Source organism: Ictalurus punctatus, chromosome 6 (assembly GCF_001660625.3).
Source record: "Ictalurus punctatus breed USDA103 chromosome 6, Coco_2.0, whole genome shotgun sequence".
Classification (NCBI taxonomy): domain Eukaryota; kingdom Metazoa; phylum Chordata; class Actinopteri; order Siluriformes; family Ictaluridae; genus Ictalurus; species Ictalurus punctatus.
The window spans coordinates 9,076,095-9,098,784 of record NC_030421.2 but is presented as its reverse complement, the minus strand read 5'-3'; the positions used below and the strand labels follow the sequence as shown (position 1 = coordinate 9,098,784).

General features: G+C 37.8%; 2 protein-coding genes across 21 annotated transcripts in view; both read left to right on the top strand.

Moving 5' to 3' along the window:
* The window catches only part of rpe (ribulose-5-phosphate-3-epimerase), a 33,390-nt gene extending 22,582 nt beyond the window's left edge, over positions 1-10,808 (top strand). Inside the window, 3 exon segments of one of the 2 annotated variants that reach the window (NM_001200684.1) lie at positions 4,879-5,013; positions 8,877-8,963; positions 10,242-10,807. In NM_001200684.1, coding sequence (NP_001187613.1) covers positions 4,879-5,013; positions 8,877-8,963; positions 10,242-10,364 — 345 coding nt within the window. In that variant the 3' untranslated portion in view covers positions 10,365-10,807. 2 annotated transcript variants of the gene reach the window in all.
* A 7,911-nt stretch (positions 10,809-18,719) lies between these two features.
* Positions 18,720-22,690, top strand: part of lrrfip1a (leucine rich repeat (in FLII) interacting protein 1a) — a 62,091-nt gene continuing 58,120 nt past the window's right edge. For 7 of the 19 annotated variants that reach the window (XM_017469694.3, XM_017469680.3, XM_017469679.3 and 4 more), the window contains exon 1: positions 18,722-19,279. In XM_017469694.3, coding sequence (XP_017325183.1) covers positions 19,190-19,279 — 90 coding nt within the window. In that variant the 5' untranslated portion in view covers positions 18,722-19,189. Of the gene's footprint in view, positions 19,280-22,690 lie in introns of all 19 variants that reach the window. The other 12 variants (XM_017469683.3, XM_017469682.3, XM_047156162.2 and 9 more) reach the window with 4 other exon arrangements.

The following is a 22,690-nucleotide window of genomic DNA, read 5'->3' as shown; positions in this document are numbered from 1 at the left end:
TGTTGCATTTGCAGATATGGATACGCAATTGTGGAGGTTAGCAATATTTATTTTTCTGTTTGTTGGACTGTACCGCTCCGCACTGGGCGATCCATTCGGCCACGGCTCTATTGTTTACACTAGGGAGCAGCTGTTAGCACTGAGCAACACCAGGATACTTCTGACAGAAAGACCGGTGATCCCCGAGGAAATAAGGAGAAGGGGAAGCAGAGCTGGACTTAAATGCCGGGAGAGAAAAAAACGGTACAAAACCGTTCATTCGTTCCGTTATGGGGAATGTGAGATCTCTCTCCAATAAGATGGAAGAGCTAATGGCGCTAACCAGGCTGCAGAGGGTGTACCGGGAGTGTAGCATCATGTGCTTCACGGGTTACGCTGGACGGATTTCAACTTGTGAGAGCGGACAGGAAAGCAAAGGAGAGCGGCAAGAGGAAGGGTGGGGGAATAGCGATGTTTGTGAATGAGAGATGGTGTAACCCTGGGCATATCAGGGTTAAAGAGCAGCGGTGCACTAAGGATATTGAGTTGCTAGCGGTTATCATGCGGCCATATTACCTACCGAGGTAGTTCTATCGCGCATCATCGCGATAACTGTATACACCCCCCCACCCCCCCACCCCTCTCGGGGGATTTTAATCATGCTTCCCTGTCCTCAACTCTCCCTTTTCACACAGTATTTTAAATTCCACACTAGGGGGAATAAAACATTGGATCTGCTGTATGCAAACACAAAAGATGCATACAGTTCTTCACCCCTTCCCCCGCTTGGCTACTCAGATCACAACCTGGTCCATCTGCTGTCTGTCTACATTCTTTTGGTGAATAAACAACCTCCAATCACAAGGTATGTGAGAAAATGGTCTGAGGAGACCAGTGGGGCACTAAGAGACTGTTTTGAGTCTACACACTGGGAAATGCTCTGTAGTTCGCACGGAGAGGACCTTGACAGTCTCACTCACTGTGTAACGGGCTACATTTCTGTGTGGAGAACACCCTGCCCTACAGATTGCTTACAGACTGTGCAGATCAGCTCAATGAGGTCATCCTGCACATCTTTAATCTGAGCCTGAGACTAGCGCGAGTTCCAGTACTGTGGAAGACTTCCTGTACTGTGGAAGACTTCCTGTGTAGTTCCATTACCCAAAATTGCGCATCCAAGTGAGCCAAACCACTTCAGACCTGTAGACTTAACTTCACACCTGATGAAGTCCATGGAGAGGATTGTACTGCAACAGCTGCGGACCCTAGTGAGCTCAGCGCTAGACCCCCTACAGTTTGCTTACTGACCAGGCATGGGGGTTGAGGATGCCATTATTTATCTGATGCACAGATAATTTCTACACCTGGAGAGTACTGGGAGCATTGTGAGGATCATGTTTTTTGATTTTTCCAGTGCTTTCAACACAACTCAGCCAGCACTACTTAGGGAGAAGCTTTTGGGAGCTGGAGTTGAATGCCACCTGGCTGCATGGATCACCAACTATCTCGCTGACAGACTACAGTATGTGAGGCTCCAGGACTGTATGTCTGATGTAGTGGTCAGCAGCACGGTACAGGGTACAGTGCTTGCTCCATTTCTCTTCACCCTGTACACAGCAGACTTCAGGCGTAACACTAACAGCTGCCACATGCAGAAGTTCTCTGACGATACGGTCATTATTGGACGAGTTTCAGAGGAGAATGAACAGGAATTCCAGGAGGTCATCGCTGACTTTGTCAGCTGGTGTGAATTAAACCACCTCTGCCTCAATGCTAGCAAGACAAAGGAGATGGTGGTCAACCTCCATAGGAGGCCAACCTGGTCTATGCCGGTGAGCATCCAGGGTATTGACATTGAGAGGGTGGAGACATATATAAATTCCTGGGTGTTCACCTCTACAATAAACTGGACTGGTCCACAAACAGATGTCCTGTACAAAAAGGGCCAAAGTCGTCTCCACCTGCTGAGGAGACTGAGGTCTTTTGGTGTGTTCAGGACCCTGCTTAAAACTTTCTATGACACTGTGGTAGCATCTGCGTTATTTTTCTATTCCTATTGTTTGTGTGTATGTACAGTATCTCACAAAAGTGAGTACACCCCTCACATTTTTGTAAATATTTGATTATAACTTTTCATGTGACAACACTGAAGAAATGACACTTTGCTACAATGTAAAGTAGTGAGTGTATATATATAAAATTTTATTTCAACTCTATTCCTATTTAATGTGTATTCTTTCTTATGCTATTTGTGTAACTGAGCTGCTGTAACGAGGGAATTTCCCCAGTGTGGGATCAATAAATGTTATCATATGAATGATGTTTAAAGTGACAGTGCAGTACTGTAATGAATCAGTACAGTGTTAGTGTGCTGTAAACAGTATATCAGTCTAGTAGTGAACAAATGATGTCCATCATTATTGATTTAAATTGGCTGTGTAGTAGGGAGGAGGGAGTTTCTCGGATCCCAGGGTGATGTGTAGGGAGGGGCAGCACAGTATTCAGTAGTCTTGACAGCCCATGGGTAGAAGCTGTTTCCCAGACTGGCAGTTCTTGAGCAGATGCTGTAGAGCCTTCTGTCAGATGGCATATGGGCAAATAGGTTGTAGGAGGGGTGGGAGGGATTATCCACAATGCTCGAGACCTTGCAGATGCTGCATGAGTGGAAAATATCCTGAACAGGGGGTAGCATGCCGATAATAGATCCAGCTGTGTACACTATCCTCTGTAGGGTCTTGGAATTGGATATGTTGTAATTTGCAAACCAGTCAGGACACTCTCTATGGTTTCCCTGTAAAACATGGTGAGGATGGGTGGAGGGATGTTTGCTGCCTTCGGGCGCAAGAGTGCTAATGGGCTCTCTTGGCCAGGATGCTGGTGATGGTTGTCTAGGTGATGTCTTCCATGATGCGTTTGTCAAGGAACTTGGTGTTCATCGTCAAACCGATTATGCATGGGGGAGAGATCAGTACAGGACTTCCTGAAGTCAGTAATCATCTGTTTTTGTTTTGTCAACATTCAGAGACGGATTGTTGTTCTTGCTGGCTCCAAATGTTTTGTTTATTTTTGCTCACTTTATAGCCTGTCGTTTAGCTTACTAGCTAGCTCACATTGATATGCACATTACTGTTAAAGGTGCTTCCTATGGAATTGGCTTCCTTTCTTCCTTTTCATCTTCATATGACGAGCTTTTATATTTTAAGACAAAAGATGCATTCATGAAAAATTTTATGATTTTCCATGTCTTCTGATGATGTTGCTAACACTACTGTGGTAACAGTTGCAATTGGAAGGGTATATATGGAGAACTGTGTCTATCAATGTTGATTTTTGTGCACCAAGCATTATACCTTAGCTGCATAATCTACCACCTGATTTCTGCTGTTCTGTCGGCAGAAAGGTAGACCGTGCGACCAGCTAACTTGATTTGCTATCATAATTTCTTGTAGACATTTTGCATACTTGTCCACCAGTCTCTGACATAGGCTTGCTGGAATTTAGACCACTATTCCATGTAATCCCTAGCCAGATTCCTAGGCATCTACAGCCTTTTTTCTGAAGGCCTTACAGAACTCTTTAGATCTTGCCATGATGACACCACACACCTCAATAACAAAGGGAACACCAGACACTAGATATGAGATGAGTATAAATAAGACAGGTTCCACCTGCACTCCCTAAACAGGTTCTAATAACTGGCATCCAATGTTGAACACCTGATTCTAATGTTATGGATTTGAAGGTTTGATAAATGTGGGGGTGTACTTATTCGCTAGCTTGATGCAGTTAGTGCAAGGACGGGATATGCAACCAAATATTAAGTGTTTAATTTACTTCAATAAATTGCACAAATTTGCCAAAAAATTGGGTTGTCTGATACAAAAGGTTCTATGTTTTGTTCTGTTTTAACACATCTAGATGTAAATACCAGGAAATAAAAGCTGAAATCCTAAATTCTCATGTCAAACCCAAATGTCTTTTGTGTACATCATAAATAATTTGGCCTTGGTGTTCCAATAGATGCAACACCTGTATACCAGCATATTCATGCAGCTATCTAATCAGCCAGTCATGGGGCAGCAGTGCAGTACACAAATCTCCTGAGGAATACAAATTAATCTCCTGGGAATTTCACATGCAACAGCCTCTAGAGTTTACACAGAATGGTGCAACAAACAAAAAACATCCTGTGAGCAGAGGGTGTGCAGGCTGAAACACCTTATTGATCAGAGAGATTAGAGGTTCAGTTTCAGTGAGTCTGTGCCCATGATAGCCTCAGATACCTGTTCTTGGCTGTCAGGAGGGGAACACAGTATGGTATTCTGCTATTATGGCCCATCCATGTCAAGTCTCAATGTTTAGTGCATAGTGAGATGTTGTTATTTTTTTTTTTTTTTTTTTTTTTTTTTTTTTTTTTTTCCCTCTCACCACAGAAGTAAAGAGGGATTGAGTTATTATATCCTCCTTGGCAGCTCGAACCAATCTGGCCATTTTCCGCTCATCAACAAGGTGTTTCTACCCACAGAACTGTCACTCACTCACTTGTGCATTCTGTGTAAACTCTAGAGACTATTGTGTGCAACAATCCCAGGAGATCAGCAGTTTCTGAAATACTAAAACCGGCCCATCTGGCACGAACCTCCATGCCATGGTTAAAGCTACAGAGATCACCCATTTGATGTGAACTGAAGCTCTTGACCTGTGTTTGCATGATTTTATGCATTGTGCTGCTGCCACATGATTGACTGATTAGATAGCTGCATAAATGAGCAGCTGTACAAGTGTTCCTATTTTATATAAATGTATTTATTTTTGTGATGTATTGTGAGGTACAGCATGCCTAATGTGCTAATACATTTTTTTTTTTTTTTTTTTTTTTTTTTTTATAAACTTTTTCAGGTTGGTCTGGCTATCAAGCCTGGAACCACAGTTGAAGAATTAGCACAGTGGGCCGGGCAAATTGACATGGCCCTAGTTATGACAGTGGAGCCTGGATTTGGTGGGCAGAAGTTTATGGAGGACATGATGCCAAAGGTGTGTTAATGTGTTTGTGTGTGCACACTACTTTTTTTCTATTCATTATTACACTGAACACACTACTCAGTAGGCCTAGTAGATTATTCAGTATGCTATGTAGACTCGGATGGATTTTATATTTTTGCAAAGTTGCCAATGCTAGAGCTAATTTTTAAATACCAAAAAATGCAAAGCATATGCATGTTGTTACCCAGATGCCTTTATAAAGAATCTGATCCAGAAAAAAGCATTTCAGAATGTAAACTTTTTTGTAACTTGATGGTAATAGAAAAATACAATGTGTAATGCAACCTACACAGCTAACAGACACGAACCATCCTCTTCACAGTGCGTTGAGACAATAAAAACACACATTCTATTCAAGTTTGATTTCCAGTTAACTGGAACTTCTTAATTATTGCCATGGTGGTGGAAATGGGCATTTTCAATACTTGTAGTATTTTCTTATAGCCACTTCCCATTTTGTGAAGCTCAACAACCTTTAGCTGCACATCACAGCTATACAGGTGCATCTCAAAAAATTTTATATTGTGGAAAAGTACATTTTTTGCCGTAATTTAATTGAAAAAGTGGAACTTTCATATATTCTAGATTCATTACACATAAAGTGAAAAATTTCAAGCCTTTTTTTAATCTTGATAATTAAGGCTTACAGCTCATCAAAAATCCAGTATCTCAAAATATTAGAATAAAGAATTTATAATACAGAAATGTCGACCTGAGAAGAGCTCTAATCAGCTAATTAACTCAACTCATATTTATAATTTTTCACAGCCGCCTTTGCTCATATTTACTAGGGGTGCCAATATTAGTGAAGGGCACTGTATTGATCATATGTCTTCACATGATATGAATTTGCAGGTCAGAGTTCATCAAACTTGAACTCTGGAACACATCAAAATAGGGCTGCAACTAACGATTATTTTCATAATTTATTACTTGGCCTCCCCCCCACCCACCCTCGATTAATCGGTTAGTCGGATGGGGGTGGGGCAAACTTTCAGTACCCTTATTTTGTTTAGCTCAAATAAAATCCACAAACCGAGTGTTACAAATATAAACTTCAGATTAAAACTTAACACAACTCTTTGTCCAATTATGTAAGACTGAAAAGAACCCAAGACACACAGACACACACACTAGAATATATATTATTATTCTAGGACTGTAGTTTAATTCTGTGCTTTTTGTGCATCCATAAAAAATAATGCATAAATACTTGTGTATATATAATATAAACTAAACTTGTATATAAAATAAATTTGTACGTAAACTGAAGAAAGTCACTGTCCGTGACTGTGGGTATTAGGCTAAAGCTAGCGGCATCACATTACGTGTGTATGATGTCATGTGACGTCGACTAGGAAGCAGCTTATGCTTCCGGTTAGTAAAAAAACGCTAGTGATATATTTGTGATAATATTACCTTTCTAAAATCCACACACTAGACGCTAGTGCAGAATGCATAGTGTAAGTGTACAGTACTTCATTTGGGACACAACTTTAGTATTTACTCTCTGAAGCGTGTTTTCGGAACAGAAGTAACGTAATGAGTAAATCTCCCCGTGCAGCGCGCAGACCAACTAATCGATAAAGAGATTCGTTGACAACGATTTTCATAATCAATTATCGATTAGGTATTGCAGCTCTACAGCGAAATATGAAACTTCTTTGCATGAAGCTTGCATTTGCAAAATTTGTTGTGTCCAAAATCTACATACTGTTGGAATGAAACGGACATCCTTCATGATATATCTATATCTAAATATTTTGTATGCTTGATTTAGTGAACATGGCTTAAATGTAACTCTGTAGCTTGACATCTATTACATTTATAACAGTTGAAAATCTATGCCATGGACATTTTTTTTTTTTTTTTTTTTAAATCATCTTTAAAATTTAATTTTGAAGTACATTTTCTATTTTGCATTATTCTACTCCAATAAGTCCTTTCTGAATGTTTTTAGGACCATTTCAAAACATGTTCAGGGTGTGGGTGGATTCAATGACCAAGCACTGAAACTGAATTGAAAATGTATGAAAATAAGAACCATTGTCACCTGAGCCACAGTACTCTGGTCTGAATAATGGCAAACCAATTTGATATGGTAATGGAAAAATAAAGTTAAACGTTTTTCTCTTTAATATACATATACAGCTCCCTCCAAAAGTATTGGAACAGCAAGGCAAATTCTTTTATTTATTTATTTATATTTATATATATATATATATATATATATATATATATATATATATATATATATATATATATATATATATATACACTGAAGACATTCTGATTTGAGATCAAAATATTTATATTTACAATATTTATACCTAATATTTACATCTTTATAAATTTACATAGTCACATGGGCAGCTTGGGTCAGGTGGTAGAGCAGGGTGTACACTAATCGCAGGGTTGGTGGTTTGATCCCTGGCACACATGCCTCCACATGCTGAAGTGTCCTTGGGCAAAACACTGAACCCCAAGTTGCTCCCGATGGTAGGCTAGTGTGTGTGAATGGGTGAATGAGAAACACTGTAAAGTGCTTTGTAGAACTGCTAAGGTTAAAAGGCCCTATATAAGTTCAGACCATTTACATCTAGATGACATCACCAAATTGTTGGTTTCTTCGTTTGTGATTTTTTTTTTTTTTTTTATTCCAGGTTTTTACGGCAGCCTCTTTCTCTTGTTTGTTTCGGGGGGGTTCTCCCTTCGGTCTCCTCTTGAGGAGGTGAAATGCTACTCAGTTGGGTTAAGGTCTGGTGATTGACTTGGCCAGTCTAAATCCTTCCACTTTTCCCCCTGATGAAGTCTCTTGTTGTGTTGGCAGTGTATTTTGGGTCATTGTCTTGCTGCATGATAAAGTTTCTCTAAATTAGATTAGCATTAGCATTTCTCTGTAAATTGGCAGTTAGAATCTTTATGTAAACTTCTGAATTCATTCTGCTGCTACCATTATGAGTTACATCAATAAAGATTAGTGAGCCTGTTCCAGAAGCAGCCATGCAAGCCTAAGCCATGACACTACCTCCACCATGCTTGACCCATGAGCAGATCCTTTCTTTCTCCATCAATTTGGTAGAGGTTAATGTTAGTTCCAGAATTTTTGTGGCTCATCTCTGTATTTCTTTGTGAATTTCAATATGGCTTTCTGATTATTACCGCTGATGAGTGTAAGAATCACACACTTGTGGTATGGCGTCTATATTTCTGCTCTTGAAGTTTTCTTTGAACTGTGGATTGTGGTACTTTTCACCCCTGCCCTGTGGAGGTTGTTGTTGATGTCAATGCTGTTTGGGGTTTTTTCTTCACTGCTCTCACAATGTTTATCATCAGCTGATGTTTTCCTTGGCTGACCTGTTCCATGTCTGTTTGTTAGTAAACCAGTGGTTTCTTTTTTTTTTTTTTCCAGGACATTCTAAATTGTTATATTGGCTAAGCCCAATACTTGTGCAATGCCTCTGATTGATTTTCCCTCTTTTTTCAGCTTCAACATGGCCTGGTTTTGTCCCATAAACAACTCTCTAGTCTTCATGTTGGTTTATCCTTTTTTAACAACAAATTAGATATGTAAATTGATGTTTAAACAATCAATCTAACAGGACACACCTGGGTAACAAAAAACATGTCAGCCACATATTCCAATATTGTTGATCACTTGAAAAATGAGTGGGTTCAAACAAAAGGTGTCGTTCTAAGTTGCATAACACATCTAGATGTAAATATTAGGAAATGAAAGCTCAAACTCTGACCTATCTTCTCATATGTTTTCAGTGCATAGCAAAATGCCTCGTCATTCCAATACTTTCCAAGGGGACTGTATATTATAGTTAATACTATTCCATTCCTCACAGGTCAGCTGGCTAAGAAGTCAGTTCCCTTCCCTAGATATTGAGGTAGATGGAGGAGTTGGACCAGACACAATTCATCGATGTGCTGAGGTATAAAGTGATGAATGTTGTGCTATACTGTAGTGTAAGGGTGTAAAGCTCACACACAAGAACATGATCTAATGAAGTAACTGTATAAGATTTGTATACCATTTGTAAGTAGCTACTCATAAGTTGACTGTCGGTATGACCTCTCAGCATGGTCTTGTTGCAGCTCAGTACACCTCATTCCACACCTCTCCTTTCACAGTTGACTTGTGTGCTATGTTTGAGAGGTCAAGTTTCAGTTGAAAGCCAGTACTCTTGCCACATTTTTCTTAATTGGCTGCAAATTCTGTATTGCTGGGTTTCACCTAATCTTAACATCCCTCTCGGGTGATCCAATCACACCTGACATTTTTGTGTGTTCCAAATGTGTCTCCAGTGAACCCTTGTTTATAAACAACTTTGATTAGGCATTAGTAATGGAATACCGGCAGTCCGATCAGTTTGAAAAAATACAGAATGACCAGCCTGAAGGACTGTACTGAGTTTGGTGGAAGTAGCTTGAAAGCTCAACGAGTTATAACAGACAGAAATTGTTTATGCAAGTCAATGGGAATTTTGTCCATTTTGAGCTTCCACACCGGGAATTCCGTAATTCTGATCACTTAGTCATAGCAACTTGAAAGCTCTAGGAGGAGTAGCAAGTTAATTTTTTAGGTCTCAGAAGTAGTTGTTTATAAAGCAAAACCGTATGTTTGCTTTCTCAAGCCAACATAAACTTATTAGTTGTGAGACAGGCATGAAAACCATAAACAGTTACATGTAAGTGGTGTAAACAGAAATAAATAAACAAACAAATAATTATCTGCAAGCAGATGTGTGCATTTTGCTTAATAAACAAAAACAATGCAATAATAAAAAAAAAAGATTATAGGCCTTGACTGATATAATTTCTAGCTGTTCTAGACAGCCATTAAGATGGGAGTATTTTCAGGCCACCATGGGCATTTATGAGGAAGTTGGACTTTCCACAAGATAAGCAGGTCTTGATAATGGGCTCTGTGTAAGTGACAAGTTCACAAATGCTTGACTTTATTTTGGGTGACTGTCATTAATTAGTCAGAGTTTAGTCAGTCAGAGTTTAGATATGAAACAGTAATGTAAACAGTAATAGTGATCTATCACACGACTATATTTCTGCTGACAGTCAATTATGATTGAGCTCTGAACCTTAATCATTTTCTAATTCTGACTTTTGATCAGAAAGTGCAAAGTTGAGATAAAATTGGGCTAAAATGTTGTGGTTCTGGCTTTGACTTTTGATCCTTGCTTTCTCTTTTTCAGGCAGGTGCTAACATGATTGTCTCGGGCAGTGCTGTACTGGGCAGTGCAGACCCTCGAACCGTAATTGCCCTTCTCAAAGATGTTGTCCTTGAGGCCATTCAGAAACGATCTCTAGACCGCTAATAACATCAGCCTTTCCACACACCCCCACCCCCCAACTATCCAAAATTAAAGCTCAACCTGTATGAACTATTTGAATGGACAAGTGTATACTAATTGAGCTTGTTAATTGCCTTGAGAATCAAGACTGAATTTTATTTTATTTTTTTAAACCAATACAGCCTTTAAGACCTTTTATAGTTAATGCTTGCTTCTTTGGGAATATTGTTCTTTTATCCTTTGTTTTATGCTAGTAGATGAGCACCTCAGTACAAACAGCCCTACAACAAATCGCTCTAGGACGGTTATACCACTAAATATAAATTTTGCTAAGACACTGAGGTGATTAATCAGAAAGTAATTACAAGAAGAGGACTGTAGTAGCCATTAATGCTTGTACATTCCATTAATTGTTCTTTAAGAAAATGTGAAACAATATTCATGTAAATAAAAGCTGTGGTACATGTTTGTGTATTTTAGCTGGGTTTTTTTTTTTTATCAGATAGAAGTTAACATTTGGCTTATTCTAACTATATTTAGATAAAATCACTTTCAGTTACAAAGACAGTGAGAGAGTGATGTTTCAGTAAATAGTTTATTATTGCATTACACAAGACCATGTAAAATGTGGCTTTGAAAGCTGGCCCTGCAATACAATTAATTACCAATGCTTTCAGACCATGGAACAAGAACAATACCTTTTATGGATTGAAGTGTTGTCAGTGGATATGTCACAATATCAACAAGGAGAACATAACTGTTTTGCAATAGTCTGTCACCATTTTTGTAATTCTTTGGCCAAATTGTCCAACTTTCCAAATTCCTCTGGCTTTGTACCATGAACATCCAAGGATCTGAAAAGGAAGCAGTTTCAGTTTTCAGAAAATCAGTTTAACATGCAGCAACAGCTTATACAAGAATTTGTCCTGGATATCCAATATTACGTTTTAGTAACAAACCTCTGTTCCCCCTTGAGTCCAGTGGTGGCTTCTTGTGCACCTTGGGTCAAACTAGAGTGAACAGAAGAAAAAAAGAGAAAACGGTATGGTGTAGAGCATCACAGTCAAAGCTCTTGCAAAGAGAGTACAATAGAAGACAACCTAAAACATTTTAATTATTTTATGACACTCACTTGGTTTGTTCAAAGAATTGTTTTGCAATAAAATGGCAGAGAAAGTTGGGAAGCTCTCCAAGCATTTTTAAAATGTACACAAGAAACATTAAGGTTAACTGCAATAATAATTGGGTAGAAATTATTTGTGAAACCTTCTTATATGTAATATACTTATTTTATTTAATATAACAACAATTATTTTAAAAACTTTATTCTGTAATTCATGTTCAATAGAAAAGCCTCTCTCTTTCATTTGGGTAGAAATTGTAAATCGCAGCCACAAGTTTTCCAAGGATGCAATGTTTCTGATATCTGGTTAGCTGTAGCACTTTACCGGAAGAATTTTTAGGCAGAATGTCCTTCTCTAAGCTTATGCTCTACGTCATAGGCAAACAGGGGCATGGGAAAGTTACCTTGAGGTCATCATGAAAGGTGTTCAAGTGAGGAAATGTCTGATGATGATGTCTCTGTATCTGTGGTTGAAGTTGAACTTATTCCCACAAAAAAGGGTAGCTTTTTGTGGCAACTCTTCAATGTCCACTAAAGATGTGAGTTGCCCATCAAAATCACTCTTCATACAAGAGTTGGGGTCCAATCATGAGCAAATTCACGCACTTGGGTAAATTTGTACTTGAACTTGACAAGGACGCAGAAATTTTTCAGAGTATAGTTGAGTCCACGCCATGTGTAACATGAAAAGAAAGATAAAAAAATTAATAAATAACAAGAAATTAATGAATGTCTCCTTGTATGACTAGGGGACTTTCTGTGCGCACACGTTTGAAGCACACACACAGAAAGCCGCCTCATCGTGTGAGTACCGATTTGAGTTCTCTTTAGCGGCTTATTACGCTTGGACGTACACATACATACACATCATGTCAAAATGCAGGTCTGGCCGAGTATTCATGCAAACACAGGCGGTTATGTCTTAAGTGTATTTAAACAGTTGGGGGAAAAATCAGAGGTGTCTCACTACAGTTTGGATTTGTGTATTAGGTCTTAAAGTGACAGAAGTCTAATAAACCTGCTGCTGTCTGTGTCATTAATGTTAATCAAACGAAAGACAAAGAGAAAATCACTCTCACTCATTTGACTGAATAACGTCAGTAAATTTAATAAGAATCACTGTATGTGTCATACAGTGAAGTCTCTTTTATTTTTTACATTTAATTGCTTTATTCAATTTCTTTAGTATTTTTTACTTGAACCCTACTGATAGACCTACCTGAGAAAACGTATCGTTATGGTGATATAAGATTGTAGTCATATCGCCCTCCCCTAAACATTAGCATTTGGTGGCTCCAGTCTTGAATTTCACATACAATGTGAAATGTACTTCTTAATGTTGTAAATATCATAAACCCTGCTGATAGGGTTTTTGTTTTTGTTTTGTTTTGTTTTCATTTTAGGAATTAAAATGAATAAAGTTACAAGAACAGAGATGTGTTCAGAAATGAGTTTGTTGTGAATCATAGACAGATTAAAAGCAGTAATAAAGCATTAAGCTTGTTATGACATGCTGCTAAATGTAACTCTACTCTCTCTCTCAGACGATATAGCTGTGGGGGAGACGCATCAAATCACTGAAATGTAACTCGAACTGGAGGACACAATATAGTCTGACACAATAACAAAACAGGTTAATTTGTATTTTCATATACTTGTAATATAATAAATGTTCTACATATTCCTCTATATCCATTTTTTCTTTGAAACCATTTCTAGGAAACTAGTTGAGGTGCTGATGACATGAAATAAAAAATATTAAATGCCAATGGTAAGATGTAATAGTGATATTATTTGTTACATTTATGTTGCCATTGGTTTGTGAAGGTTAAAATATTAATTTAACAGCTCAGTGTTGAGTTTACAATTGCAATTTCAAATCTTTTTTCAATTTTATTAGTTTAAGTACTCGGCCGGACTCGACTCAGACTTGGCCGTTAAGGACACAGACTTAAGTCCGACTCAGACTCGATTGATTAAGGACTTGGTCTCTACTCGAATTCGGCAAAGGTGGACTCGGACCCAATACTACTTCATACTGTATGCTGAAGTTTTAGTCTAAATCCAGCTTGTCTAAGACAAAGACAGCTTGTCTTTTAAAACTTTTAAGAATTTCAATAGATTCAGGACGAGTGACAAATGTGACCTTCCGTGTAGTTCTGGCATCAACAATGAAATGAAGTATAATCACTGATGAGGTTGCCATGTTTCTCTGGAATGAAACAGGTATAAAAAAAAATATACAGAAGTTTAGTTACACTCAAAAAAAATGACCATTTATTTGAATCAGTATGTCACTGAAGTACTCATGTTCAGAAAACTCAGCACTGCTTCAGCAAATGCTAGGATGAGGATCTCTTGGGGGTCAGCAGTAATTGACCATCAATGAGGTAACCAACAAATGTGATGCTGTCATTCAAATCCGAAAGCTGAAAAACAGAATACTAAGCCACATGCAAAGATTACTTTCCTAAGTAAAGTTGCTTCTTATAATAGCAATTTTATAGTATTTGATTTGTGTTTATTTAGTGTGCATTCTGTAGAGCAGCCAGAATTGGAGAGAGGCCAGGGTTTCAGAGCAGGTCAGCCAGGCAGTGCATCAAAGGCCATATCAACCTGAGCCAGGATGTATTATTCATCAGCAGCTTGCAAATAAGAGACTTAGTTTTCAGGTTAGATGGTACAAGGACCACTATATTATACAGTTTATGGTATGTAGTAGTTCTTGTTCGTTATATTATAGTCCGTCTCTCTGACTGTGCACCCGAGTCTTTATAATCTCCACTCCTCAGTCTGAGTATTCTCAATCTTCTGCCACTGCAAGTACCCTCTTACAACCACACTAATTAGTACATTCTGTTCCTAAAACGTAATTAGAAGTGAGCATTTAAGTGCTTTATTTAAAAAAAAATCTTTTTGGGGGAGCATGCCCCAAACCCTCCTAGCATTTCAGCATCCCCCCAGGTTCAAAATTGCTCCTTACTTAACAAAGCCTAGGTAGCATATCTTCTTGTTTTAGGAAAGTTCACTCTTGGTTAAACATCTGTACATAGCCTTGACATCTTAATATATTATAATACAACATCCACTGTAAAACCGGATAGTTCATTTAACTCAAAAAATTTGAGGAAACTAATTACCTCAAAATTTTTAAGTTGATAAATCAATTTCTTTAAGTCAAATACACTTAAATATAACAAAAAAATAACTCTAAGTGTATTTGGCTTAAAGAAATTGATTTATCAACTTAAAAATTTTGAGGTAATTAATTTCCTCAAATTTTTTGAGTTAAATGAACTATCCGGTTTTACAGTGTATTACTTAGCTAGTTTTAGATTAGTTTTTTTGTCTTCTGTGTAAAAGCAACTTGTTCCTGGGTATAAATTTTTGTGATAAAAATAAGCTTCTGTTCCATAAACTTGGTACTGATAACAGCTCAACATTATTTACATTAGCCTACCATTTTGGGGTCTTTGCTATTATATTCCAGTATCATTATGCCTCAATTAGCAAGTTATAGATTAAGAGTTGGTGTTTTATGTGCACATATGTCTTGCTCCTGTGTATAATCATTTATGTTGTTAAAATAACATTCTGTTCCATCAACTATGTACTCTTATGAAACTTCCCTTAGGAGCACTGTTGAAATATTTTAGAGGTGGGGCACAACCAATGCCACCTGCCTAAGTGCCAATGCTACAGGTGTTGAGGATACAGCAGGTGAGTTTTCAACAATCCCAGATCAATATATTTATATGGATAAACCATGCCTTTTCTAATACCTTTTTTAGTTTTTGACAGACAGTTGGCAGATATTGGTACGATGTAAGCAACACAGCTACAACTAATAAAATTGATAATGGGTGTGTTAGATTTATAGTGCGATTAATCAAGCATTGACAATAGTCAATTATATTAGGCACCGAGGGGTCCCCAAATCAAATTCTGCTTAGGGCCCCATAAAGGCTTGGGCCGGCCCTGAGAATAATCTAACCAGCCTCATGTCTAGACTTCAAGCAACATGAAGTATTTATATATAATATAGGGTTATTCATGTGGTAGTAATAGTAATTTATATGAATCATTAAAAATGTTGTATAGTTTAAGTTCTCATAGAATTCTATATGACACTTTTTAATCCAGTAGGTCTGAAGGGAATCGACCATCTTGCTAAGAGGAAAAGTTCATGCTGCAGGCTCTCAGCACGCTCGGTGATGACGTCACGAATTGCCGAAAACCGCCACAAGGGGGCGTTTGTTCAAACTTAAAAATGTGATTATTGGTGAATATATTATCTAAAGTTAACTTAACTTAAACTGCTAATTTAAACCTTTGTTAGATGTTGAACAGACTCAAAAATTGTTAGTGGAACTATTTAACACATTTTGAGTAAAAGGTATTTTTTAAAAATATATAAATAAATACTGTTGGGATTTACAGTGTATCAGAGGTGATATGGCAGACTCATTGAGTTGGGGAAGTACCTTCTAAATTATTTGAGTTGAGCTGGGAGTAGACATTAAATAAATTCCTTTTTGTATGAATTTACACCAATCAGCCGTAACATTAAAACCACTGGTAGGTGACATGAATAACATTATCTCATCTTGTTACAATGGCACCTGTCAAGGAGTGGGATATATTAGGCAGCAAGAGAACAGTTAGTTCTGACATGGGCCAAATTGTGATGGCTTGACGACTGGGTGAAAGGATCTCCAAAACGGCAGGACTTGAGTGTTCCCAGTATGCAGTGGTTAGTACCTACCAAAAGTGGTCCATGGAAGGACAATCTGTGTCCGATCCTACAGAAGAGCTACTATAATACAAATTGCTGAATATGTTAATCCTAGCTGTGATAGAAAGGTGTGAGAACACAGTGCTGAACCCTGTCCACCACGGAAAGAGCCTACAATGGGAAATCCAATTTACTATTGAAACCTTTTACCGTGTGAAAAAACACCACCAATATTCAGATTTGATCATGTTACATTGTGGATGACTTGAGCATCAATTAAAATGTATATAAATTGCTGAACCTAAAAGAGTATGTGCAACAAAATCACAACTGTAATTGCAAGTCATGAGGTGCCATGTTGAACTTCCAGTGACCAGTATGAGGGAGTGTGAGAGCAATGACACCAAATTTAACACACCTGCTCCGCATTCACACCTGAGACCTTGTAACACTAACAAGTCACATGACACCGGGAAGGGAAAATGGCTAATTGGGCCCAATTTGGACATTTTCACTTAGGGGTGTACTCATTTTTGTTGCCAGCGGTTTAGACATTAATGGCTGTGTGTTGAGTTATTTTGAGAGGACAGCAAATTTACACTGTTACACAAGCTGTACACTCACTACTTTACATTGTAGCAAAGTGTCATTTCTTCAGTGTTGTCACATGAAAAGATATAATCAAATATTTACAAAAATGTGAGGGGTGTATTCACTTTTGTGAGTTACTGTACATGTGAATAGCTATTGGCTTGCTAGAAGCTTTTGAGTTATGCTTTACGTAGTAGTGAAAAGTAATTTAAATCAGTAAGGAAATATTTGTCTCTGTACTGATGTTTCCAGCCCCTTGTGTTTCTGCAATATGTTAATGTTTGCATATGAACACCTGAACCAAAATACCAGAAAAAGAGAACATAGAAACACCTTTTTTTTTGGCTGAGTTGGTGCATCAAATAAAGAGATTTGTAAAAGACCAATGGTGTTCATGTTCACCCTGTAATCATGTAGGTTTGGCTGGCATTCTTTAAATTACTATGCTCTGTTGCAAATTTCAGAATTTTCAAAATAATGTATAATTATTCACAGAACCTTTTTTGTTGGCTTTTTGAAAAGGAACCTGATATCTGAAAAATATTCTGATTAAAATATTCCTCACTAAACTGTGAGCATGTGAATTAGTGATTCACACTGGCTGTCAGTGTGCACCACAAAAACCTTGTCTTTTCATTACAATGCAATGGAGAAATTTCACATGGAATACTATAGCCAAAGATTATTTTAGGTAAACTTTTTACAGTTATTAGAATTAGAATCCTCTTAGTAAAATAGAAAGCTACTGGTTCACTACTGCTGCTCATATAATCCAACATATGGTATTCTGTAAAATACATGGAGAAAAGCATTACATTGTAGTATCTTGGTAAATTTTGGTAATAAGTGTAGCAACTTTATATATATTTTTCATACAACTGCATCTTCCAGCCATCCAAATTAACATTGTTTACCTATATGGGTGTATACAGGTCTTACCAGGTGAGCATCCTGCCATTTTGTGGCAGGATGCACTTCCCTCACATATTAGCTTTAATCTGACTACTGGGTGGCAGAGCATTGCCCATGGGGTAGTCAACAGAGTCTGCAGGGAGCAGCAGCTTGTTTTTTCTGTATTCTGTATTCTGGACTTTGGCTTTCAGCCTTTCCCATGTCAAAAGTCTCTGAAGGCACAAAGGTCAGTGATGCCTTGTTCAGGACCCTTGAAAACAAGTTCATCAGGCTCCTAGCATGCACTATTGGACTTCACTGGATACATGTTGGGTTGCCCAAAAGATAGATGGAGGAAGAACCTGGAAGCCACAGTAGCTGAAGATGAAATTACAACTAATGTGAAAGAATTATTCAAATAAAATCCAAAGTCTCATCCGTATTGAGTCACAGTCTAGCTGGAGATACCAGTCCTACTGTAGGATGCAAGAAATATCCCAGCTTACTAGCAGTGATTGCTTTTTTTTCTTTCTTTCTTTTTTTTTTTTTAAAGACTTGTCTGCAGCACCTGCTTTCTACTAGTTGATCAGTTTGCTGATTCATTCCCCTCAAAGTTTTCTCTTGGCTACAATTTAATGCGCGCTTTAATTTACCACTAGATGTCAGGGTGGGATCACCTGACAAAAACCCTCACTTTTATTCTAATTACTTCAAGTGAGGATCCAATGCCCTTTAAAATGTAATAATAATAATAATAATAATAATAATAATAATAATAATAAATAAATAAATAAATATCAAAGTAGCACAACAAACAGAAACAACGTGAACCTACACAACCTGCAGCAACCTGAGATGGATGATGTTGGTGGGTTAAAATAAATCAACATTAAAACGAAACTTTAACATTAGTGATCGCCATATGCCTTTGAAAAGCATGATCTTTTGCTATGTTTACTGTTATATAAGACACGGACATGTGACCTGAGAAGGGCGACGATAAGGTATCTGTTTTTAGCTCCGAACTCTCACCATCAAAAGTAATGAGAGGGGTGTGTGTGAGTGAGTGAGTGAGAGAGTGAGTAACAGTGCAGTCTGGGAACACAACCTCACCGCTGTTACAGAGGAAGGAAACTGACGCAACTGACCGTCGCGAGCTCCAGTGTAGATAAACTTTTAGACTCGGAGTTAAATTAACGAGTGAAACTGGACGGCACGTGACCATGAACACGTGGACGCAGTAACTCGACAGTTTACAGTTCGTTTTATGTTGTTTTTTTTGCTTCGGTGTTAATTTTTTGACAAACAACACAGAAAAGGAAGCGTGCGAGGAGCGGATACACGCGCAACTCTTCCGCACCGGAAACTCTCGAAAACTTCTACATTTTTGGAGCTATTTCTTGCACATAAAAAACCCTGCGTTTGGAAATGCTGCAGTTCTCATGAAGGACTACCTATTTCCACTCTTAAACTCAGTATAGAGTATAAAATCAAAAGTACAGACAACCAATGGCTTCTCAGGGGCCGGGACGCAAGAGAACTCCCAACAGAAATGCAGTGACTCCGGAGGAAGATGCGTTAAATGTGATCGCAAAAGAGGTAATGTTGTTTATTAATTTATTTTAGTTTTTAAAATAACACACACACACGGTTGTATGTGTATGTATGTACTGCTTCTGTGGCTGCCAGGAACCACGTTATCAAATCTTAATCTTGCCTTGATATGATCCGCTGGTAATTTGAATATTTAAGGCCAGTAAGTGTAAAGGATAATGGAAATGGAAAGTAGTTTGTTTAGTCTTTTTCTCCAACATCTCAGGTAGGTTATAGTGTGTCTGCCCCATCACAGCTGATTTAGGAGCCTTACCTTGCACTGTAAGGTCATTTCCATGCCCCCAGTCCTTTTGATTATTATTATTATTATTATTATTATTATTATTATTATTATTATTATTATTATTATTATTATTATTTTGATATATTGCACAGAGTGCAGAATGGTATTTGTGTAAGTTTATTCTTGTGTAAGATATTGGTGAAAGCCTGGAGGATCTCCAGCCACAGACCAGCACAAAGTTGACATACAGCCACAGGTGCTGTGTAACAGATGCTAAAAGCCATGCTGAACTTGGGAGGTAGATTTTGTGGACCATGTGTCGTGTACATAATTTAATACTAATAGAAATATAAAAATACAAATTTCCCAAAGATGTAGAGCTTGTGCTACTTAAGAGAAGTGCCTTTTATTTATTTTTTTTAATTTTATTTTTATAAAGTGATCTTCAACAGTAGAGCTGATTTCCATTCCTGTGTTTTATGTACCACCTTCCAGTTCTCTTTTCAGATTATTTTGTAAAGGCCACTGGAGAAAGGCTTGAATTAGGGTTTATGACCTTATATTACTATGAGGTCATGATAAATGGCTTTTTCTGAGATATTATGGGTATTGCTTATATTTCTTGAACACTGATCAAATCCACATTTACAGGTGCTTCTCAAAAATTTTGAATATTGTGGAAAAGTTCATTTTTTCCTATAATTTAATTCAGAAAGTGGAACTTTAATATATTATAGATTCATTACATGTAAATATTATATATTTAAAAAATATACAAATATTTCAAGCCTTTTTTTGTTTGTTTTAATCTTGATGATTACGGTTTACAGCGCATGGAAATCAAAAATCCAGTATCTCAAAATATTAGAATAAAGAATTTATAATACAGAAATGTCGACCTTCTGAAAAGTATGTAATTTATGCACTCTATACTGGGTCGGGGCTCCTTTTGCATGAATTACTGCATCGATGCAGCGTGGCATGGAGGCAATCAGCCTGTGGCACTGCTGAGGTGTTCTGGAAGCTCGGGTTGCTTTGATAGCGGCCTTCAGCTCATTTGTATTGTTGGGTCTGGTGTCTCTCATTTTCCTCTTGACAATATCCCATAGATTCTCTATGGGGTTCAGGTCAGGCTAGTTGGCTGGCCAATCAATACCATGGTCAGCAAACCAGAACCAGGGGATTAGACAGTAAATATATATTTTTATGGAATGTTATAATTCCTGCACATGTTAAACAAATGCGTTGGATCTGTTCTCGCAGGGGTTTTTTTCCCCCCCAAAGCAGTGGGAAGTAAATGTTCTAAGCACGAGTGATTTTTAAAGGAATGAATTGTATAGTATACAGAGTAAGAAGACTACAACTGGTTGTACACAGAAGTATTTTAGAATGTAGTATTGAACTATACAACATTAGTGAATATTGTGAGCAATTCTGTAAGATGTCTGTTCAGATGATGAACATGTCACTCAACATGACATAAATCTAAGCACTGCATGTACATCTTACTCTTTGAGCTATGTACTGCTCATGTGCTCTTGAAGAGATGGTCCACAATGCGGACTGGTCACGCTGTCTTGGAGTCCTGGCCACAGATCTTCAGGATTTGAACTTGTTTACTTGACAGTTCGGCTGTGCCTTTCTATTGCAGTACACACACACACACACACACACACACACACACACACACACACACACACACACACACACACACACACACACACCCACCCACCAAAATCACCAAGAAAAACAGCACACAGACATAATAATGAATGTAATGGTATCATTCAGGGAGAAATTATTATTATTACATTGATTGGTGTTTTTGTTTTAAAAGCAATATTTTGCTTGTGTTTCTTGCACTCTACCTTGGTTATAATGTCATTACTTTTTACCTCCTACATAGTGCATGCCATTTGATGTCACACAATAGTCACCAGTCAAAGAGAGTATTTCCTATATGTAGTTATATATTTCAGTGAGTCTTGATAGTAGGATTAGTATATAATGTTTTACTTGTCTTACAGGTTCTACTTAATTTTAATGTGACTGTAAAATGTGTTTGGGGCATAGGTTGAGTCCAGGGCTGCCATTAAGTGCTTGGAGTCCTATGCTGATTCTGTAACAAGAGTTGTAAAAATAGAAGGCCCTTACCCTGTCAGCTGTCAGCACTGGCAGCTGTGATATGAGGCTCAGCACAAGGCCTAGAAATTCTACATAACACTTAAATTTTAGTGTCATACATGTATCACTTTCTGACCATTTTACAAAAACGAAACACTTGGTTGAGTTGAAAAATACAATTTTATCAAAAAGTGTGATTTATAGAAGCAAGCAACAAACATCTGAGTGTTTCAGATTCTAGGGACTGTAACAAACCCCACTTGAAATGCTGCCACTAGGTTGAGAACACACTCGCTGCGTCCTGGATCTTGGGTCTTACTTTCCAGGAGTTTCTTATTTCCAAGAATTTCTTATTCTTTCTGCTTTAGTTGTTGAACCTAAGCTTTGTATGGGTGAGAGCGATGTGGTCTGATTTTGTCTCATTTCATATGAAGGAAGTCGTAGCTTTTATAATGTTTGGGGCTGAGGATGCGCTTTCACATGAAAGGTGTCCCATTCCCATTAGAGGTAATACCCAGCTACAGGAAGCAGCCACACCATACTGAATGAGTTTGACTACAAAATAGAATGTAGCAAGGTATATATTTGAACATTATAAGTGTCAACAAACCTCTACACTAAACTCTAAACAAATGTCTCGCAAAGACCATTATGAATCAGAAGTAACACGTCAGTGCTAGTGACAATTCATTCTGCCATTTCTCTGAAATCTATTCTTGGACATTTTAGATATGACATTTAAATGAGAATAGATATTCTGTGGCAAATGGAGCATCACAGTCAGACAAACCTTTGGTGAAGTGGAGATAAAAGTTAATTTCAGGTTCTGCTGTGTGGTCTAAGATGGAAGATTTTTGAGGGCTTGGAGGTGGTATCGGTTTGAAGTGGCTTTTAGGGTCAAAGCAGTCTGTGTGGATCGCATTGAAAATGGCCAAATAAGGATAATCAGCAGCAGCTAGTTTTCCAGCCAAAAAACCCAACCAAAACAAAACTGCAAAAAAAAAACCTCCCACTGTAATTGTTTGAATTCTTTAGCAATTCGTCCAATC